General features: G+C 34.0%; 1 protein-coding gene across 3 annotated transcripts in view; it reads right to left on the bottom strand.

Moving 5' to 3' along the window:
- Window positions 1-6,616: 6,616 nt before the first annotated feature.
- Window positions 6,617-16,513, bottom strand: part of LOC123884522 (F-box/FBD/LRR-repeat protein At1g13570-like) — a 30,913-nt gene continuing 21,016 nt past the window's right edge. Inside the window, exons 1-5 of one of the 3 annotated variants that reach the window (XM_045933634.1) lie at window positions 10,987-11,086; window positions 9,141-9,900; window positions 8,801-8,820; window positions 7,204-7,333; window positions 6,617-7,128 (exon numbers count right to left, since the gene is read on the bottom strand). In XM_045933634.1, the coding sequence (XP_045789590.1) occupies window positions 6,835-7,128; window positions 7,204-7,333; window positions 8,801-8,820; window positions 9,141-9,893 (1,197 nt within the window). In that variant the 5' untranslated portion in view covers window positions 9,894-9,900; window positions 10,987-11,086 and the 3' untranslated portion in view covers window positions 6,617-6,834. Of the gene's footprint in view, window positions 7,129-7,203; window positions 7,334-8,800; window positions 8,821-9,140; window positions 9,901-10,986; window positions 11,087-16,513 lie in introns of those variants that run through there. The other 2 variants (XM_045933636.1, XM_045933635.1) reach the window with 2 other exon arrangements.

A 16,513-nucleotide genomic window follows, 5' to 3' on the forward strand; every position in this document is an offset into this window, starting at 1 on the left:
CATTGCACATTATAGCTGGCTTGTTAGAATTTTTTTTTTAAACAGCAAAATGTTATTAAATAGTATTTGTTATAAACTGAATGCGGTAAAAATAATGGAATAAAAATTGAGTTTAGACACTTAAACAAAGTAGTAGAAAAACTAAAGAGACATGCTAGCATTAACTGATTACATCTATATTTTGTTTATTTGTTCCATATTTCGGTCAAATACACGTGTGTGTGTGTGTATATATATATATAGGCATAAGCTACATATGTTTGTGGATACATGTATAATCATCTCTAAGCAAATTACCAAATATCTGTTAATATGCATGAAATCAACCAATATGATCCCAAAAATAAGATCAGTGTTAAAAAAGACTACCAATATAAAAAATGAAAAATCAACCCATAATTAGATATACATAGCACACATGCAAACCACAAAATTCCACAATAAAAAAGAAATACACATCTCCTCAAAAAAGAAAGAAGAAATACACATAATTTTTATGGACAAATTAAATAATTAAATAATAAAAAACACAAAACAAAGATGAGGAAAATTTTGATAATCGATGATAAACAACCTATAGCACATTGGAGGTGTTGATGTGGAAGAGATCGGCAACTCCTACAAAAGAAACAATGAAAAATTAGAAATAGAAATCAGAAATTAGAATAAATTTTAGAAATCAAAGAAAGAAAAAAAGAGAAGGGATAGAAAAACATGAGCACCAGACGTATATATTATGCGCAAAGATATATATTAGGAAGGATACAACTTCTTCTCTTTTTTTGAAAAAAGGAAGGATACATTTCAAATTCACAAATTCAAAATTAAAGATTAATTGTTCTTAAATTATTGAATCAAGTATTGATAAGTTACCTAAATAGTAGTGATTAGGGGTGCTCAAATCCAAACCAATCCAAAAAATAACCGCAAACCGATCCAAAAAAACCGAAAACCGCAAAAAACCGAATATTTTTGGATGTGTTTGGATGTCATTTTGTGAAAACCGCTGGATCGGATCGGATTTTGGATTGATTTTTCAAAACCGATCCAAACCGAACCAAACCGCATACATAATTTTTAATAGTTATTTAACTTTTTATTATTATGATATATTGCATTATCATATTAATTCTTGGTTTTTAATTTTCTCAATAATACTTATTAGTTCAATTTCATCTATTTGTTTTTACTATTTCATAGGTTTCAAATATATTTGATAATTATCATTGCAAAATATTAATTTTTAACATATTATGTGTTATATTTCACGTCAAATATATTATTTTATCATCTATTTATAATATTAATATTTAATTAAATAAAATTTAATTTGTAATTTGGATATCCAAAAACCAATCCAAATTAAACCGCACAAAATTGGATCGGATTGGATTGGATTTTTTTAATTAGCCATCCAAAATCGAACTGAACCGCGAGTAATTTTAACTTTGGATCGGATGAATTTTTGCCACAAAACCGATTCAAACCGAACCGCGAGCACCCCTAGTAGTGATACATTTTTTTCTTGTTTTTTCAATTTAAAATGTTTTGTTGACTACTTAAAATTGTGGTGTATCAAATCATTTTAATTTGAATATTTTTAAATTAGACCAAAATTGATTTATTTATAGTCATTAAATTAGACCGGATCATTCAAATGTTTGCATTTTTTCTTAATAAAGATCTGTTTTTGATATTACTAATTAGTTCACTAAATTATTACTATGTTTATTTTGTATTTTTTGTATTTGGTCTTGTAAATAAACAACATATATACATCTATAATACACATATTTCTATAATTGATAAATGTTCTAATACCTTTTTTTGAGATGTCATGCGTTAAAAAATGTATAGAAGAATCAAGAGAAATATGCATTCTTTAATTGACACGGTTTCATTGTATATTTTATCACCTTGTTTTTAGAATTAACTATTAATTATTTCAATATTGGCAATTAATATAAAATGAATGACAGACCAAAATGAAAATAGCAGGATTATAGGATCGGTCAACTGTTAGTTTGATATGGACCATCCGATTGAAAAAATGGAGCGATTACAGGACTTTTAATGAGCTGAACGTCTGTTGTTGAATTCATGCAGTTAATTCAACTTTTAAATTTTCATAAATGAAATGCACAAACGTAAGAGAATATTTTGATCTTTGAATTCTTAACATGTACTCTAAGGTTAACACGACCCAAAAAATTAGTCACAAATTGCGGACATAATTTTTTATTATTTAATCGTACACATTAATAGTCTTCAGTTATTTAATTGCGCGACATAATTTTCTAATTTTGAGTTTTTAAAAAATTTGGGGTTATTGTTGTTTAGCTCCAGCAACACGGTGTACTGTGATGGGATCCTTTTCTTTTAATTTTCTATTATATGACCTTATTGGATGGTGTGTGTTACGATTTTAGCATATATACCTTATGTCTTGATTAATAAAATTACCTTATGCCATAAAAAATTATCATAAATAATGCATTCGACAAAAGCATTGAAATTAAAGAAAAGTTATATATGTCTACATCATTAATCAAGTTACATTACATTGCAACAGTTGAACATAAATCTCTAAAATGTATAAGTAGCAAATTGAAAAACACAACTAAAAAAAAAGAAGGTAAAGGACTACTATTCAGTGTCTTGAATTCGTGCCTTAGATGAGACCATCATCATTCTACCAAACGAATCTGCATATAAAATAGAATTAAAAATTAAAATTAGTACCTTAATGATCAATGTCATTAATTATATTTTAAATAAATAAAAAATTATACATATATATTCATAAATTAAAATTAGTACCTTATTTGAACGGCTATTTTATAAATTTACATTGCCGTTTATTCATTCTCTTAATTTAGTTATAAGTTTTTTTGTATGAAAATATAAATTTCTCTTTAAAGCAAGAGAAAGTCAAAATCGTTGGTATTTTTTTTAAAACAATCCTTTGAAAATGAAGATTACACACTGATAAAGAAAATATTGATCTTATAGGAACATATATAAATCATAAAGCATTTAGCTTGATCAAGTGGTCCTGGGATCCTTGAATGAAGAAAACTTCATGGGTATTACTTTTAGAAGGATTAAAACTATCACTATTGACACTAAACTATCACCATTTTTTTCATGTGTGATGATCTTAATAACCGATGCATATAATAATCTTAATTATTGACACTAAACTATCACCACTTACCTTATGATAGATCTCTCATTGTGTCATGTTGGTCGATTTTAACCTGCAACTTTGAACATTCTAATAAAAGATCAAATAAACAAACAAACTCAAAACAAAGAATCAATACGCAAAAAATAATTATAGATAGAATTAAAAAGCAAGAAAAAAAAATGAAATTTGTGAGAAAGAAAAATTGAAATTGGTTAAAGCAAGATCAATATTTTGCAACAAATGTTTACGATTAAAAGCTATATTTATAGCAAAATAAGATTAATAGAGACATGATGAAAACAACACAATAAAAAAAATTAACTATTTAATATTTAATTGATCGTGATTTGTGGATCATATCACATATCAATGGTAAGAGATAAATGGTAATAAACTAATAAAGGCTAATTACTTATTACTTATTCACAATGAATTTGGCATATTCATTTTATTTCTTTTATTATAATTTCTTTTATAATTATAATATATACACGGTTTTAAGTTTTTTTTCGTTATACACGGTTTTAAGTTTTAACTTCCCTTTTGCTTAAAAAAAAGTTTTAACATCCCTTTATCCTTTATTTTGTTTTAAAAAAAATGCCTTCATTTATATTGTAAAAAAAAGAAAAATCCCCTTTATTCATGTGAATGCAAAAAAATGCTATAATGATTGGTACCCCTCGAGTTGCTAAAAAGTTATCCGGTTACAAAAAACAAAAAGAATGAAGATCAAATAATTAATGTGATAAATATAATCATGAAGAGGAACAATTTGGTCACAACTATACATTGATCAACCATTTAATAAATTTGCATATGAGAAATTAATGTCAAATCATTCATAGAAGAAAATTCATTTCCTTATGCCATGTGACAATTTTATGAGAATATATTTGAATTTTGTGTGGCATAAAGTACCATATATCAAGGCTGTGTGACAATAACAACCAAAACATGCATCATCATAAACTCATAATTTTTGTTATTTAGTGTTTGCTAGTTAATTAAATTTTTAATATTTGTCAAAAAATAAAATCCTACTATAATAATAATAATAGTAAAATAGTAATACTAATACCATAAACGGAATTGGAGAGATTAATGATTGTTTGACCAACTTGAATGGTTTACTCATTATTTTAATTAACATATATACAAAAACTATCATTAATATTATTAGTCAAAATTGGTGCGATCCTTAATAATAGGAAACGATAACATGATATGGACAAATCCACTATTAAATGGTAAATTGATGCGATCCTTAATAATAGTAAACGATGACATGGTATGGACAAAATTGAATAGGGGAATAATTAGACAAATCCACTATTAAATGTTGAATCAATTAACGTGAATGAGAATGAGAAAGGGAAATAAATGTGAGGAATGATCAATTAACGTGAATGAGAATGAGAAAGGGAAATAAATGTGAGGAATGAGGTTGAATGAGGAGAGGAGAGAGAAAGAGAAATATGTCTGGCTTATTACATATTATAGATTCTTAATGATGTTTAGATTAGTTTCATAACACGTTATTAACACGATACTTATGAGATCATAACTTCTAAGTTATATTTTGGGAACATTCAGACATGTATGTTGCGATGTTGAATTGCATCATGCCGACAAAATATTATATAAATAAGTTCTCCTCTAATTTATTTGAATTTTGGTTTATAAACCTAATTTCCGATATAAGTATTTTTGGATGTGTTGTGTACGTCTCAATTGTTCCAATATAATGCACGGTAATTAAGTTCATGTGAGCTTAATTCAGTTGGCAGATACATCGCATTGTATGTGTAGGAGTCGGGGTTCGAACCCTGGACACTCCACTTATTCACCTCTAAGATGGATTTTCTAATCACTAGACTACTCGACGAAAAAAAGATATTGGGAAAATAAATTTTATATGAATATCCACCTATTATAAATTACCTTGAGCCAATAATTAGATATTTTTTTAAGCCCATAATAGTTTTCTCAATATTATGGGAAGATAATAAATAGCTGAAAATATGTGAACCAAAAGTTCAAATGAATTTTTTTAAATAAATTATTATTATTATTATTATTATTATTATTGATCCTCTAGGAAATCAAATTAGTATGAACCAAAAGTTCAAAAGATAACTCGTTTGTAAAATTTATGAAATCAATTAATATTTGCTAATGCTCCAATATAAGTGAACGTCCCTGTTGGACAATCTAATATTGATTTTCAAGAGGCAATTCACCTTAAGTGTATTCAAAGTTTGACGTACTTCCTCCGTCCCATTTTATAAGACCTCATTTGACTAAATACAATATTCATATGTCTTGTTTTGATTGTATTTTTCTACAAGTATATAAATGTAAATATTATCATATAAGATCTTGTTTGATTTGTTTCGATGAGTATTTTCAAAATATCAAATTTCTATAATTTTTACTAATATACAATTAAAGATATTCGTAATCAAAATTATGACTTGGTGTACGTGCAGCGGTCAACTGGTTCTTATATTTTGGGACGGATGGAGTATTATTCAAGGATAGTGAAAAATGTCTACGATTGATTTTGAATTCAAAAAACTTCTTTGTAAATAATTAAGTTGAGTAGCGCATGAAAAACTCAATTTATGTGAAAGATGTGTTTTAACGCATTTGAATGGCTCACTTGATAATGATGATTATATGAGAATCTCCGAAGGATTTAGTGAGACATATAAATCAGATTATTGAAGAGATGACTTAATAAACATGAATAAGTCTCCTTATGCACTCGAGCAATATTTCCAAATAAGAAGTATGAAAATGCAATTTGTTCATGTTTAAGAAAATATTTGGCAATGAATTTGTTATATTTAAGTTTTTTTTTTTGTCAAGTAGCCTAGTGGCTAGAAATTCCACCTTTTTAAGATGAATAAGTGGAGTGTCCGGAGTTCGAACCCCGACTCTACATATAAAATGTTGATGTCCCTACCAACCGACCTAAGCTCACGGGGACATATTTAAGATTTATGTTGATGATAAAAATATCATCAAGACTCATGAAGAGCATATGAAATATTGTTATTTCTTACAAGATAAGTATTTTTAGAATATTTTATGAATCATGAGTATTATTTTTTGAATTACGAATCAATTGTATACTCTAATTGCAGTAAGGTCGCAAGTTGTGAGCAAATGTCCTTTTAGAGATCGAGTAAATGATGAAGAACTAATTGATCCTGAAGTACCACATTTTAGTTCAATTGAGGACAAATACATTGTTGACCTATTATTTGTTGTCAATATATCATCAAATATATATTTTGTTATTTTAGATATGTTGGTTATTTGCTTAATCCTGATAATGGTATAGATCACAAACTAACTATATGTCTACATAAGAAAATACAATCACTCATGGATATATAATAACAATCTGATGAAATAAAATGATGAGAAAAGTTTAGGACTACATGAGATAAATTAAGAATGTGATTTGGTTGAAGTACTCGATTCATCAGATACAAGGGTTTTTGAGTTATCTTCTAAAAGGTTCTTGCAAACTACAAATTTGGGGGAGAATATGATAAAGAAGATAAGAAAATCACATAAAATTGAATCCTTTGCCTTCTAAATTTGGTCTCTATTAATTTATGTGTTGGTCTCAATTATGGTTGAAGAAATTCAACGCGTGCTCTTTGTGATGCTCTTTCCATACGTAACAAGTTCTGTGAAATGCTTAACAACACAGCTGCATCCAATTTCTTAGAAACAGTACCAACTTCAAAAATAAGAGTCTTTAATGATGAGGAATTTGCAAGTATGAACTGTATCAAACTCATTGCATGTTTAAACCTGGTTCCAACGCTGATATTCACCGTTTGAAGTTGACTAAGGTAGCAACTACTACATTCTAACTCCTCCGGTCGGTCTGGCTCTTGTTCACCACCATCGTAACAACTCTAAATTATAAAAATAAGAGTCAAAATATAACAATAAAAAGACAAGCTAAGAAAGCACAGGGTATTCATGGTCACCTGGATATCAAGTTCCACCAGGTCAGAAGCACTTTTGAGTACACTAACAATATACAAAACTTCTCTTCTTTCATTCAAATTCACAGGAAATAATTTCAAATACTTCAAGCTGATTAGTTGTGTTGGAGGATGTTAGATAATAATATTATTAGGGCTTTAAGTATTGGGCTTTATATGTTGGTAGTCTAGTAGTCCATTAGGAATTATTATAAATTGTATTGTAATCTTATTTTGTTAAGTAATGCAATTCTAATATTATTAAACCCTAGCCGTTATTTTGTGTTTCTCTCTGAACTTTAACATGGTATCAAGAGCTTATTTCAATCCGCCTTGAACTATTTGAAAACTTCCGCTTTCGAATTCCCAAAATTTTGGGAATAAATTTGTGATTCTTCGTTTGTGAATTTTGATTTGGAGTCAGGTTTTGTTTTAGTTTCGTTGTTTGAGTTCTGCTGCGTCTTTTTTTCTCTCTCTTGGTGGGAGTATTTGATTTGTAGTGATGTTTGTGATTCAAGGGAAGAGGGAGAGTCAAGGTCTGGTGGTGGGATATTGCTATTAGAATGTAAAGGTACATCTTGATTTGTGTGGTTTTGCATGTTTGCCGTAATGTTTTGTTTTTGTTGGTCCACTTTTTGGTATAGCATGTCATGTGGATTCGGTTTGTTTGAGAGTTTTGGTTAAATCCATAGTCCGATGGATTTTTGTTTCTATGGTATTGGAGATTCTCTTCGATTGGATTTTGTTCTCTATGTTCTTTTTCGTTGGTCGATTGGATTTTTATTTGGTTTGATTTACTTTGTTATGTCGAATTTTGTTTGAATCTGTCTGGTGAGTTAAGATAGTACTCACAATTTGTCTGTCTGGTGAGCGAAAGCTCGCAATCTGTCTGTCTGGTGAGCGAAAGCTCCAATCTGTCTGGTGAGCGAAAGCTCGCAATTTGTCTGTCTGGTGAGCAAAAGCTCCAATCTATCTGGTGAGCGAAAGCTCGCAATCTGTCTGGGGAGGGAATGCTCACAATCTGAATCCGGTGAGGGAATACTCACAATCTGAATCCGGTGAGGGAATACTCACAATCTGAATCCGGTGAGGGAATACTCACATTCTGAATCCGGTGAGGGAATACTCACAATCTGAATCTGGTGAGGGAATACTCACAATATGACTATTTGAAACTTTGAAACTCTGAAACTCTGAAGCCTGAAGCTAAAGTAGAATCTGGTTCCCCACTTCGGTTAATGCAATTAGTTAATTTAGTTTTATTTTCAGGGTTGATTTTGTGACAAGCTCAAAGCTTAGTAAGTTTTAGCTTGAGGGGTAGTATTAGAAAAAAAAAATTAGTTAGAGTTAGTATGATTTTTGTTTCTTGTTTAACAAACTCTCGATGATTATCTGTTAATGCATCGTGAGTTTGAGGGGAAGTGTTAGATAATAATATTATTAGGGCTTTAAGTATTGGGCTTTATATGTTGGTAGTCTAGTAGTCCATTAGGAATTATTATAAATTGTATTGTAATCCTTATTTTGTTAAGTAATGCAATTCTAATATTATTAAACCCTAGCCGTTATTTTGTGTTTCTCTCTGAACTTTAACAGAGGAATGATATCTGCATAGAGCATCTATATATACAAACAACAAAGCTATGAGTCATATTTGTACAACCCTACGTGTAATAAGCTATTCCAAACAGCCCTAAACCATCAATAAAATATAAGTTTAAAAGATCAAACTGCGAGGGTAGCCTGGATAGAAGTGATTTTAAAAAAGATCAAATTGAAAAAACACTGGTTAGATGAAAAAGAAAAGATGCAAAAGCAACAGCATATTATTCTATTATCTTTGTTAGATGAAACCTATCTAACAAACACACTGGTCAGAATATTATCCAACAGAACCATAATAAATAAATAGACTAATATTAGAGATGTTGTTTCCTAACCTCGTTGCCATCTGAATATGATTCTATTGTAAGCCTCTGAATTTTTGGCAAACTTTTGATTAAACCAGATACCGTTACATGATATATCTTGATTCTAAGATCAATCAGATTCTTTGCTTTTTTGAAACAAACTGACTTCAAATCTCCAAACAATATTATGCTGAGCTTTTCAAGTAATGGGCAGCCAGAAATAAGATTCTCAAGTGCATCAAACTCTTCATATATAATAACTTCTAAGCAAAGGTCCAACAATTTTTTAAAGCCACAGAAATTAGGTGGAACTGACAAGTTAAATCCAGATAATCTAAAGTGAGTCAAATCTTGGAGAGAGAAGATGTGAGATGGCAGTGTATATGCATTGCACAGAAGCTGAAGATCTTTAATGCCCCTCCTTGACAAAAACAGAATCCACTTGTTGAGGTATTCAGTTGTGATTGTGAATTGGGATGACAGAGGGATGTTAAGACTAAACTTATATATCGGCCCATTGTGAAGGAAAAGGACTTCCGTCATAATTCTTGAAATCTCAGGGCCAGGGTCATCAAGATCCTCGAACCTACTGACAAAGTCTTCACAGAATACAAGTTCTGGGACTGACATCCACATATACCTCCACTTTCTGGACAGAATACTGGTACTAACTAGCTCTGGGATGTTCAGGTGTTTTAGGATGCCATCAATGACATTACTTGGTAAGTCGCTTATTCGATCAATATGATCACCACAATTGGCCTTCTTGATGGACCGAGTCATAACTGAGCTACAAATTCAAGCGAAAGAGTCATAAGTTAGCACGAAGTTGTTGAGAAATTAGGATCACATACAGTTGAAAACCAGCTGCAATTGATAACTATACATTCAACTCCAAAACCACGACATTATTTTAAACTCCAAAACCAACAAAAATTATCTGTTTAGTATCTGCTGAAACAAGGTGTAGAAAATTAGGCGCAACATTCAACTTTTAGAAGAAGAATTCATGCTTTTTTTAAGCAAAATCAGAGTACAAAGGCATCACATGGTGGAGATAACATCCAACTATGAAATGACTGAAGGCCAAATTTAGAAGACAAAATAGAACTAAACTCAAATTAAATAACCGGAATCAAGCCATATGCGGAGATGATTAGAAACGGTTGATAGATGGAGGAATATAATAGTTCACATAGTTGATATTTTAATTTATTATTTTACTCAATGCTGTAATTTAATCAGTTCATCCTTTGAAAAATCCAGTTTATTTCAACAATATGATAATATAATTATAATATAAACTAGTTCACTGCTTGTTAAAAAAAAAATATAAACTAGTTCTCAATTTGGAACAAAATAGTACACTACAATTTGGTACTCGGCCTCTAACTAAAAAGGATCTGAAGTCTATTGAGACCAAAAGTTTTTAACTATTCATCATGCTTCAGACTATTCTGTATGGATATCACAAAATGCTTGACGTTGGTATATTATGTTTTGCGGCTTGTTTGGAAAAGAAAAAAAATCACATCAAAGAGTCAATCACATGAGAATTGAGACAAGCAAGTGAGTGTTCTCATCTGACTTCAAAATACTAGAATCATAATAATATAAAGACTTGAGTACAACTTGAGAGAGTAAAATATTTGAAGTATGAATTAATTTATAAAAATTTCAATACTCGAGCATAACTTCAAAAGATTCAGAAAATTAGAATCAGAAGTCATGTTTTAGAAGTTTCAAGATTGAGTCAAATTTCAGAAGACCTAATGCCCTCCTAACCAAACCATAGTTAATCGATTCTTGCATTGCATGTCCGAAAATAAATGAGAAGTAAATTTAAGAGTTGCTAGTTGTGATTGGGATGACTTACAGTTGAGAGTAAACGCAACGACTGATGGCGACGGAGCGTTGCTTGCCCTCCTTTGCTATGTGGTGGAAAGAGAACTGTGGAATGTGTAGAAATTGAGGAAAAAGATTTTTATGGGGGGAATGAAAAATGTTTAATTACAAAAACTTAAATATTTATTAGACTGATGTTAGAACTGATCCTCGAACTAGATTAGACTGTTCAGTGAGCCGGATATTAGTGGTAAAAAAAATGATTTGCCAAAAACTATACATTCTTTTTCATTTAACTAGTTGTAAATTGTATTGACATAAATCCATTCAACCACCAAAAGCACACATGAGTTGTCACCTAATATGACAATGGTTTCAATATCATAGTCATGTCATGAGTAGTGTAAGCAATAGATCGGAGAGAAGTATCACTAGATGCACAACACTACACTTAGAGCTGTCAAAGAGGCCGACTTGGTCTGGCCTGAGGGGGCTCGAATGTTTAAGATGGTCTAGCCCGGCCCGGTCTGTAAACTTTATAGCTCGGTCCGTCATGCCCGGCCCGATAAGCAAACGCCTATATGGCCCAATGGGTCGGTCTGTTTATTATTTTTTTTTTTGTTACACTTTTTTTTAAATGTATGAATGACACACAAATTAGTATCCATAAAAAAAATGGATGTAACAATTTCACGAGATAATAAATACTACAAAATATCCACGCAAAAGTCAAGAGATAATAAATTTACAAAGTGCACCTTCAAAGCTAATAAAGTCTAAGCTTATATCACAAACTAAACTTTTAACCTAACAATTCAAAATACATAAAACAATGGAGGATTCGTTTGAGTTTAGTCAAAATTTTATGATAAACTATAACTTGAATTGATTCTAAATATGGTTGCCTTTAAATAGGCTTACAATAGAAAAACAAATGTTAAAAAGATAATAACTAACTTATTTTAAATTTATGATCTTTTAAATTTAAAAGATAATTTTCATAATAATAACAAACTTAAGGGGCCAAAATATCTTTTTGTTTCAAAATCAAAATTTCAGTTTGTTTTTTTTTTTACATTTTTAAAATTCTTTAAGGGGCTGGCACAAAAGCACGTGGACCGGTCCATGACGGCCCATGAAAAAGTCTGGTTCGATAAGATCCATCCTGATAAAGCCCGTGTAAATATATAAAGCTAATGAGCCGACTTGATAATTCGACTAGTTTGATCACACAATCCCTGTGGATCGATATTTTTATTACTACGTGGTTTTCGTGCACTTGCGAAATATTCCATCAAGTTTTTGGCGCCGTTGCCGGGGATTGTGATTGATTCAACTAGGCAATAGTGTTCATATTTTCTGTGTTTTCTTTATTATTTTCTGTTTATATTTTTCTCCCGGAGCGTTCTACTTGTGTGTTTCATTGTGCATGCGGAGAACAGGTCCTCAAGAGCTGCAATTTGATCCAGAGATTGAAAAGACAGCTCGCGCAATTCGAAAGGCAACAAGGGAAGCCCAAGCTTCAAGGGGAACAGCTTTGCTAAGGGATACACCGGACTGTCAAGAAAGGACTGCAGCAACAATGGAGGAAGAACAGGTTCCACCGGTTCCTCAACCGCCAAGGCGTACCCTTGGTGATTATGGGAGGAGAGACAATGACGCGTTGGCAAATCAAGGCTTTCAGCCGGCGAATCCTGTCTCATTCGACATCAAGAACACGGTCCTTTCCGCCTTAAAAGAGAATCCGTATTCAGGTTCGGAAGCTCAATGCCCGAATTTACACTTGTCTCACTTCTATGAAGCATGCGACTATACCGATCCACCGGGGGTGAGCGAATCGGACAAAAGACTTAGGTTATTCAAGCATTCTCTCACCGGCCGTGCTAAAGATTGGTTGGACACGATACCCGCCGGAACTATTGAGACTTGGAGACAGCTGGAGCGGAAGTTCTTAGATCGTTACTTTCCTATTCATAAGTTCCTAGAAAGAAGGGCTGAAATTAGCAACTTCGAACAAGCGGATGGTGAGACGTTGTATGATGCTTGGGAGAGGTTCAAAGTTTGTCTTAAAAGGTGTCCGAATCACGGTTTCGATGGCCACAATCAGATGCAAATGTTTACCCAAGGTTTGAGGGCTCAAACGCGAATGATACTTGATGCATCAGCCGGTGGTTCGTTGAAGAACCGTGATGAAACTGAAGCAAGAGAATTGGTGGAAAGCATGGCTCAAAACGAGTATAGAGCTACTAATGATAGGGGAGCCAAAAAGAAAGGCGGAGTGTTGGAATTGGATACTCAAACAGCACTATTGGCACAGCAAAAGCTCATGACTAGCCAAATGGAAGCAATGATGAAGTTGCTATCCAATCCGCAAGTCCAAACTTCTCCAATAGGTAAAATTGACAATGTGCGCTGTGATTTTTGTTTGCAGGACCACCCAAATGGCGGATGCTTCCCGGAGGGTTCAGAGGAGGCTCGCTACTTGGCCAATTTTCGGAAGCCGTACAACAACAATAACAACGAGTCCGGATGGGGGAACGGTATGCAAAGTCAAGGTGCACCGCAACAGCAGCAAAGGCCTCCATCAAGGATGGAAGAGACTCTAAATCAGTTCATGCTCATGACCCAAAGCAACTTTGAAGCGATGAAATCGAGTCAAGCAACCTCTAACAAGAATCATGAAGCTTCTATCAAGAATCTTGAGGTGCAAATGGGTCAGTTGTCAAGGCAGTTTTCTATGTTGCAAAACCAAGGAGGTTTCGGTGGAAACACTCATGATAATCCGAAAAACGAAACTTGCAATGGAATCACTTTGAGGAGTAGAGAGATACCGGAAAGGCCAGCTGTGGAGAAGCCCTTGAAAAAGAAGGTCAATGAGGGAGAAGTTGAAAATAAGCAAGAAGTTGTAGTTGAAAATGAGAGATATGAGGGAGAAGTAGAAAATGAAAATTTGTCTAAGGAAGTGGAGATTAGTGAGGATGAGAAAGAAGAAGTTGAAAAACAGAGGGAGATAAAAGAAAAAGAGAGTAAGAAGGTTGAGAAAGGTAAAGGGGTTGATGAATCGCCATATGCTAGGATGCCTTTTCCTAGGAGAAAGAAAGTTAAGAATCTTGAGCGGGAGAAGGAGTTCAAGAAATTCATGAAGGTGTTGAACAAGCTTGAGATGGCCATACCATTGGTTGAGGCTTTGGAGCAAATGCCGAGTTATGCAAAGTTTTTGAAGGAGCTGCTCACAAAGAAAAGAAAACCATTAGATGATGAAATGGTAAGTATGACGGAAGAGTGCAGCGCTCTCATTCAACGGAAGCTACCTCAGAAAAAGAAAGATCCGGGGAGCTTTACAATTCCTTGTTCTATTGGAAATCTCACTATTGAAAAGGCTTTGTGTGATTTGGGTGCTAGCATTAATCTGATGCCGTTATCAATGATGAAGAAGATACCGGGAGCGGTGGCAAGGCCGACAAAGATGAGTCTCTTTTTGGCGGATAGATCGGTTGTGCATCCGGAAGGTATTCTCCATGATGTGTTGGTTATGGTAGCTGGGTTTGTGTTTCCCGCAGATTTTGTGGTCTTAGACATAGAAGAAACTAGGGAGTGGGAACCTTTGCTACTTGGTAGACCCTTCCTAGCAACTAGCCGTGCCCTAATCGATGTGGAGATGGGGGAACTCATGCTAAGGACTGATGATCAGCAGGTTACATTTAATGTCTTTGATAAGATGGAGTGCGAAGATGGAGACCCACAATGTTTTAAAATCCAGGTTTATGATCATATTGTTAAACATGCTCTTAAGTTACCTTGGAATGCACACTACTTGCCACATGGTGGCACTTCTTTTCTTTAACCCCTAGGGGTATGGAACGTCAAGCATCGGGACGTTAAACAAGCGCTGGTTGGGAGGCAACCCAACGGTTTCTAATGTTTTAGTTTGTGTTGTTTTGAAGTATGTAGTTAGGTGTGCAGCAGAAGCAAGGACGGAAGCAAAACAGGGCAGAACAGAATTCTACTACGCCAGGGGCGCAGTACAATCACGCGCGGCGTGATCCTTCATCACAGAGGAAGAAGTTTTCAGAAGGCGTTACGCGCGGCGTAGGGGTATATCACGCGCTGCGTGAATACTGGAGAAATATGGAGTCTCTGACTAGTGATTACGCGCCGCGTGATAGTTATTACGCGCGGCGTGGCCTTGAGGAAATAAGTTCTTGACCGTTACAATTGGTACTACGCGCGGCGTAGCAGGGGTCACGCGCGGCGTGGTTACACAGGAAAGCGTGTAAAATTTGAATTTCTTCATCTTCTCAACCACTCCATCCGTCCCATCATCAATTCACACGGTCTCCCACACGGAAAACCCCATTGGCAACCCATTTTCACTCTTCAAACTTCTCCAATTTCACTTCTAATCACTTCCTATCACCCATTTCCTTCACATTCACATAAAACCCATATCACCCACTCCTAATTTCACTCCAAATCCCTCATTTCATCACATTTCACCACTTTCTCAAGATTAACCCATTTCAATCTATCTACTATCACCATGTTGACACGGCTAACCGGAAAGGGAAAGAAGAAGAGTGATGCTAACCCAACACAAGAACCACCCAAGAAACCAAGAACAAAGATGAGTGCAAGCAAGGGCCAATCTTCTCGGTCCGCTCAAGCATCTCCTCCTCGCCAGAGCAGTGTTACCCGGCCACAAGTTCATCCCCACTTCATTAGTGAAGTTCATGAGAAAAGGTACTCACAAATTCGAACCTTTACTATTAATCAAGAGAAGGGTTTTGGTGAGGATTTGCTGAATGGTGTAGCTGAGTTAGGGAATGAGATAAAGTCTAGGGGATGGGAGAAATTTAATAAATTGATGATTAAAGATGAAGTGAATCCTGGAAATCAGATGTGGGCTAGGGAGTTCTTTGCAAATGCTTATTTACCGGATCAACCTATGTTTCCGGAATATGTTTCTGTGGTTAGGGGTGTTAAGGTGAGCTATTCTTTTGAAACTATAAACAATCTGCTTGGTTGTGCTGCTGGAGGCGTGTGTGAACTCTTGCGTGATAGGGAAAGGATCGACAAGAGTGGTATTGAAGTTAGGGAGGAACTAAAGAGGATAGTATGTCGTCCGGGAGCAATGTGGCTAGCCCACTCAGCAGCTTCTCTTCCTAGAAGGTTGAGCTTAACAAGTTTTAATCCGGTTCACCGTGCTTGGGGTGAATTTTGGTTGAAAAATGTGAGGGTTGTTGGCAACAATTCCGAGATTCAGCTGGATAATGCTCACGCGGTCCGGTTGTTGGTTGAAGGGAAGTATATTAATCTGGGATATTGGTTACAAAAAGATCTTCATGAGATAGCCAATCATCCGAATCCGACTTTTACTTTGGGACATTGCAATCTCATCGCTGCTTTGTGTAGGGCGAATAATGTTCCCATGAATGTGCAAGAAGGTGATCTTCATCCCGTCCGTCCATTGTCTTTATCATACTTCATCAAAAAGTTTGAGAGAGGACCTATTGTGCCCCGAGGTGAGGGGAATGCTGCAAGGGAGGAGGCTTTGAGAG

This window comes from Trifolium pratense, linkage group LG5 (genome assembly GCF_020283565.1).
Source record: "Trifolium pratense cultivar HEN17-A07 linkage group LG5, ARS_RC_1.1, whole genome shotgun sequence".
Lineage (NCBI taxonomy): Eukaryota > Viridiplantae > Streptophyta > Magnoliopsida > Fabales > Fabaceae > Trifolium > Trifolium pratense.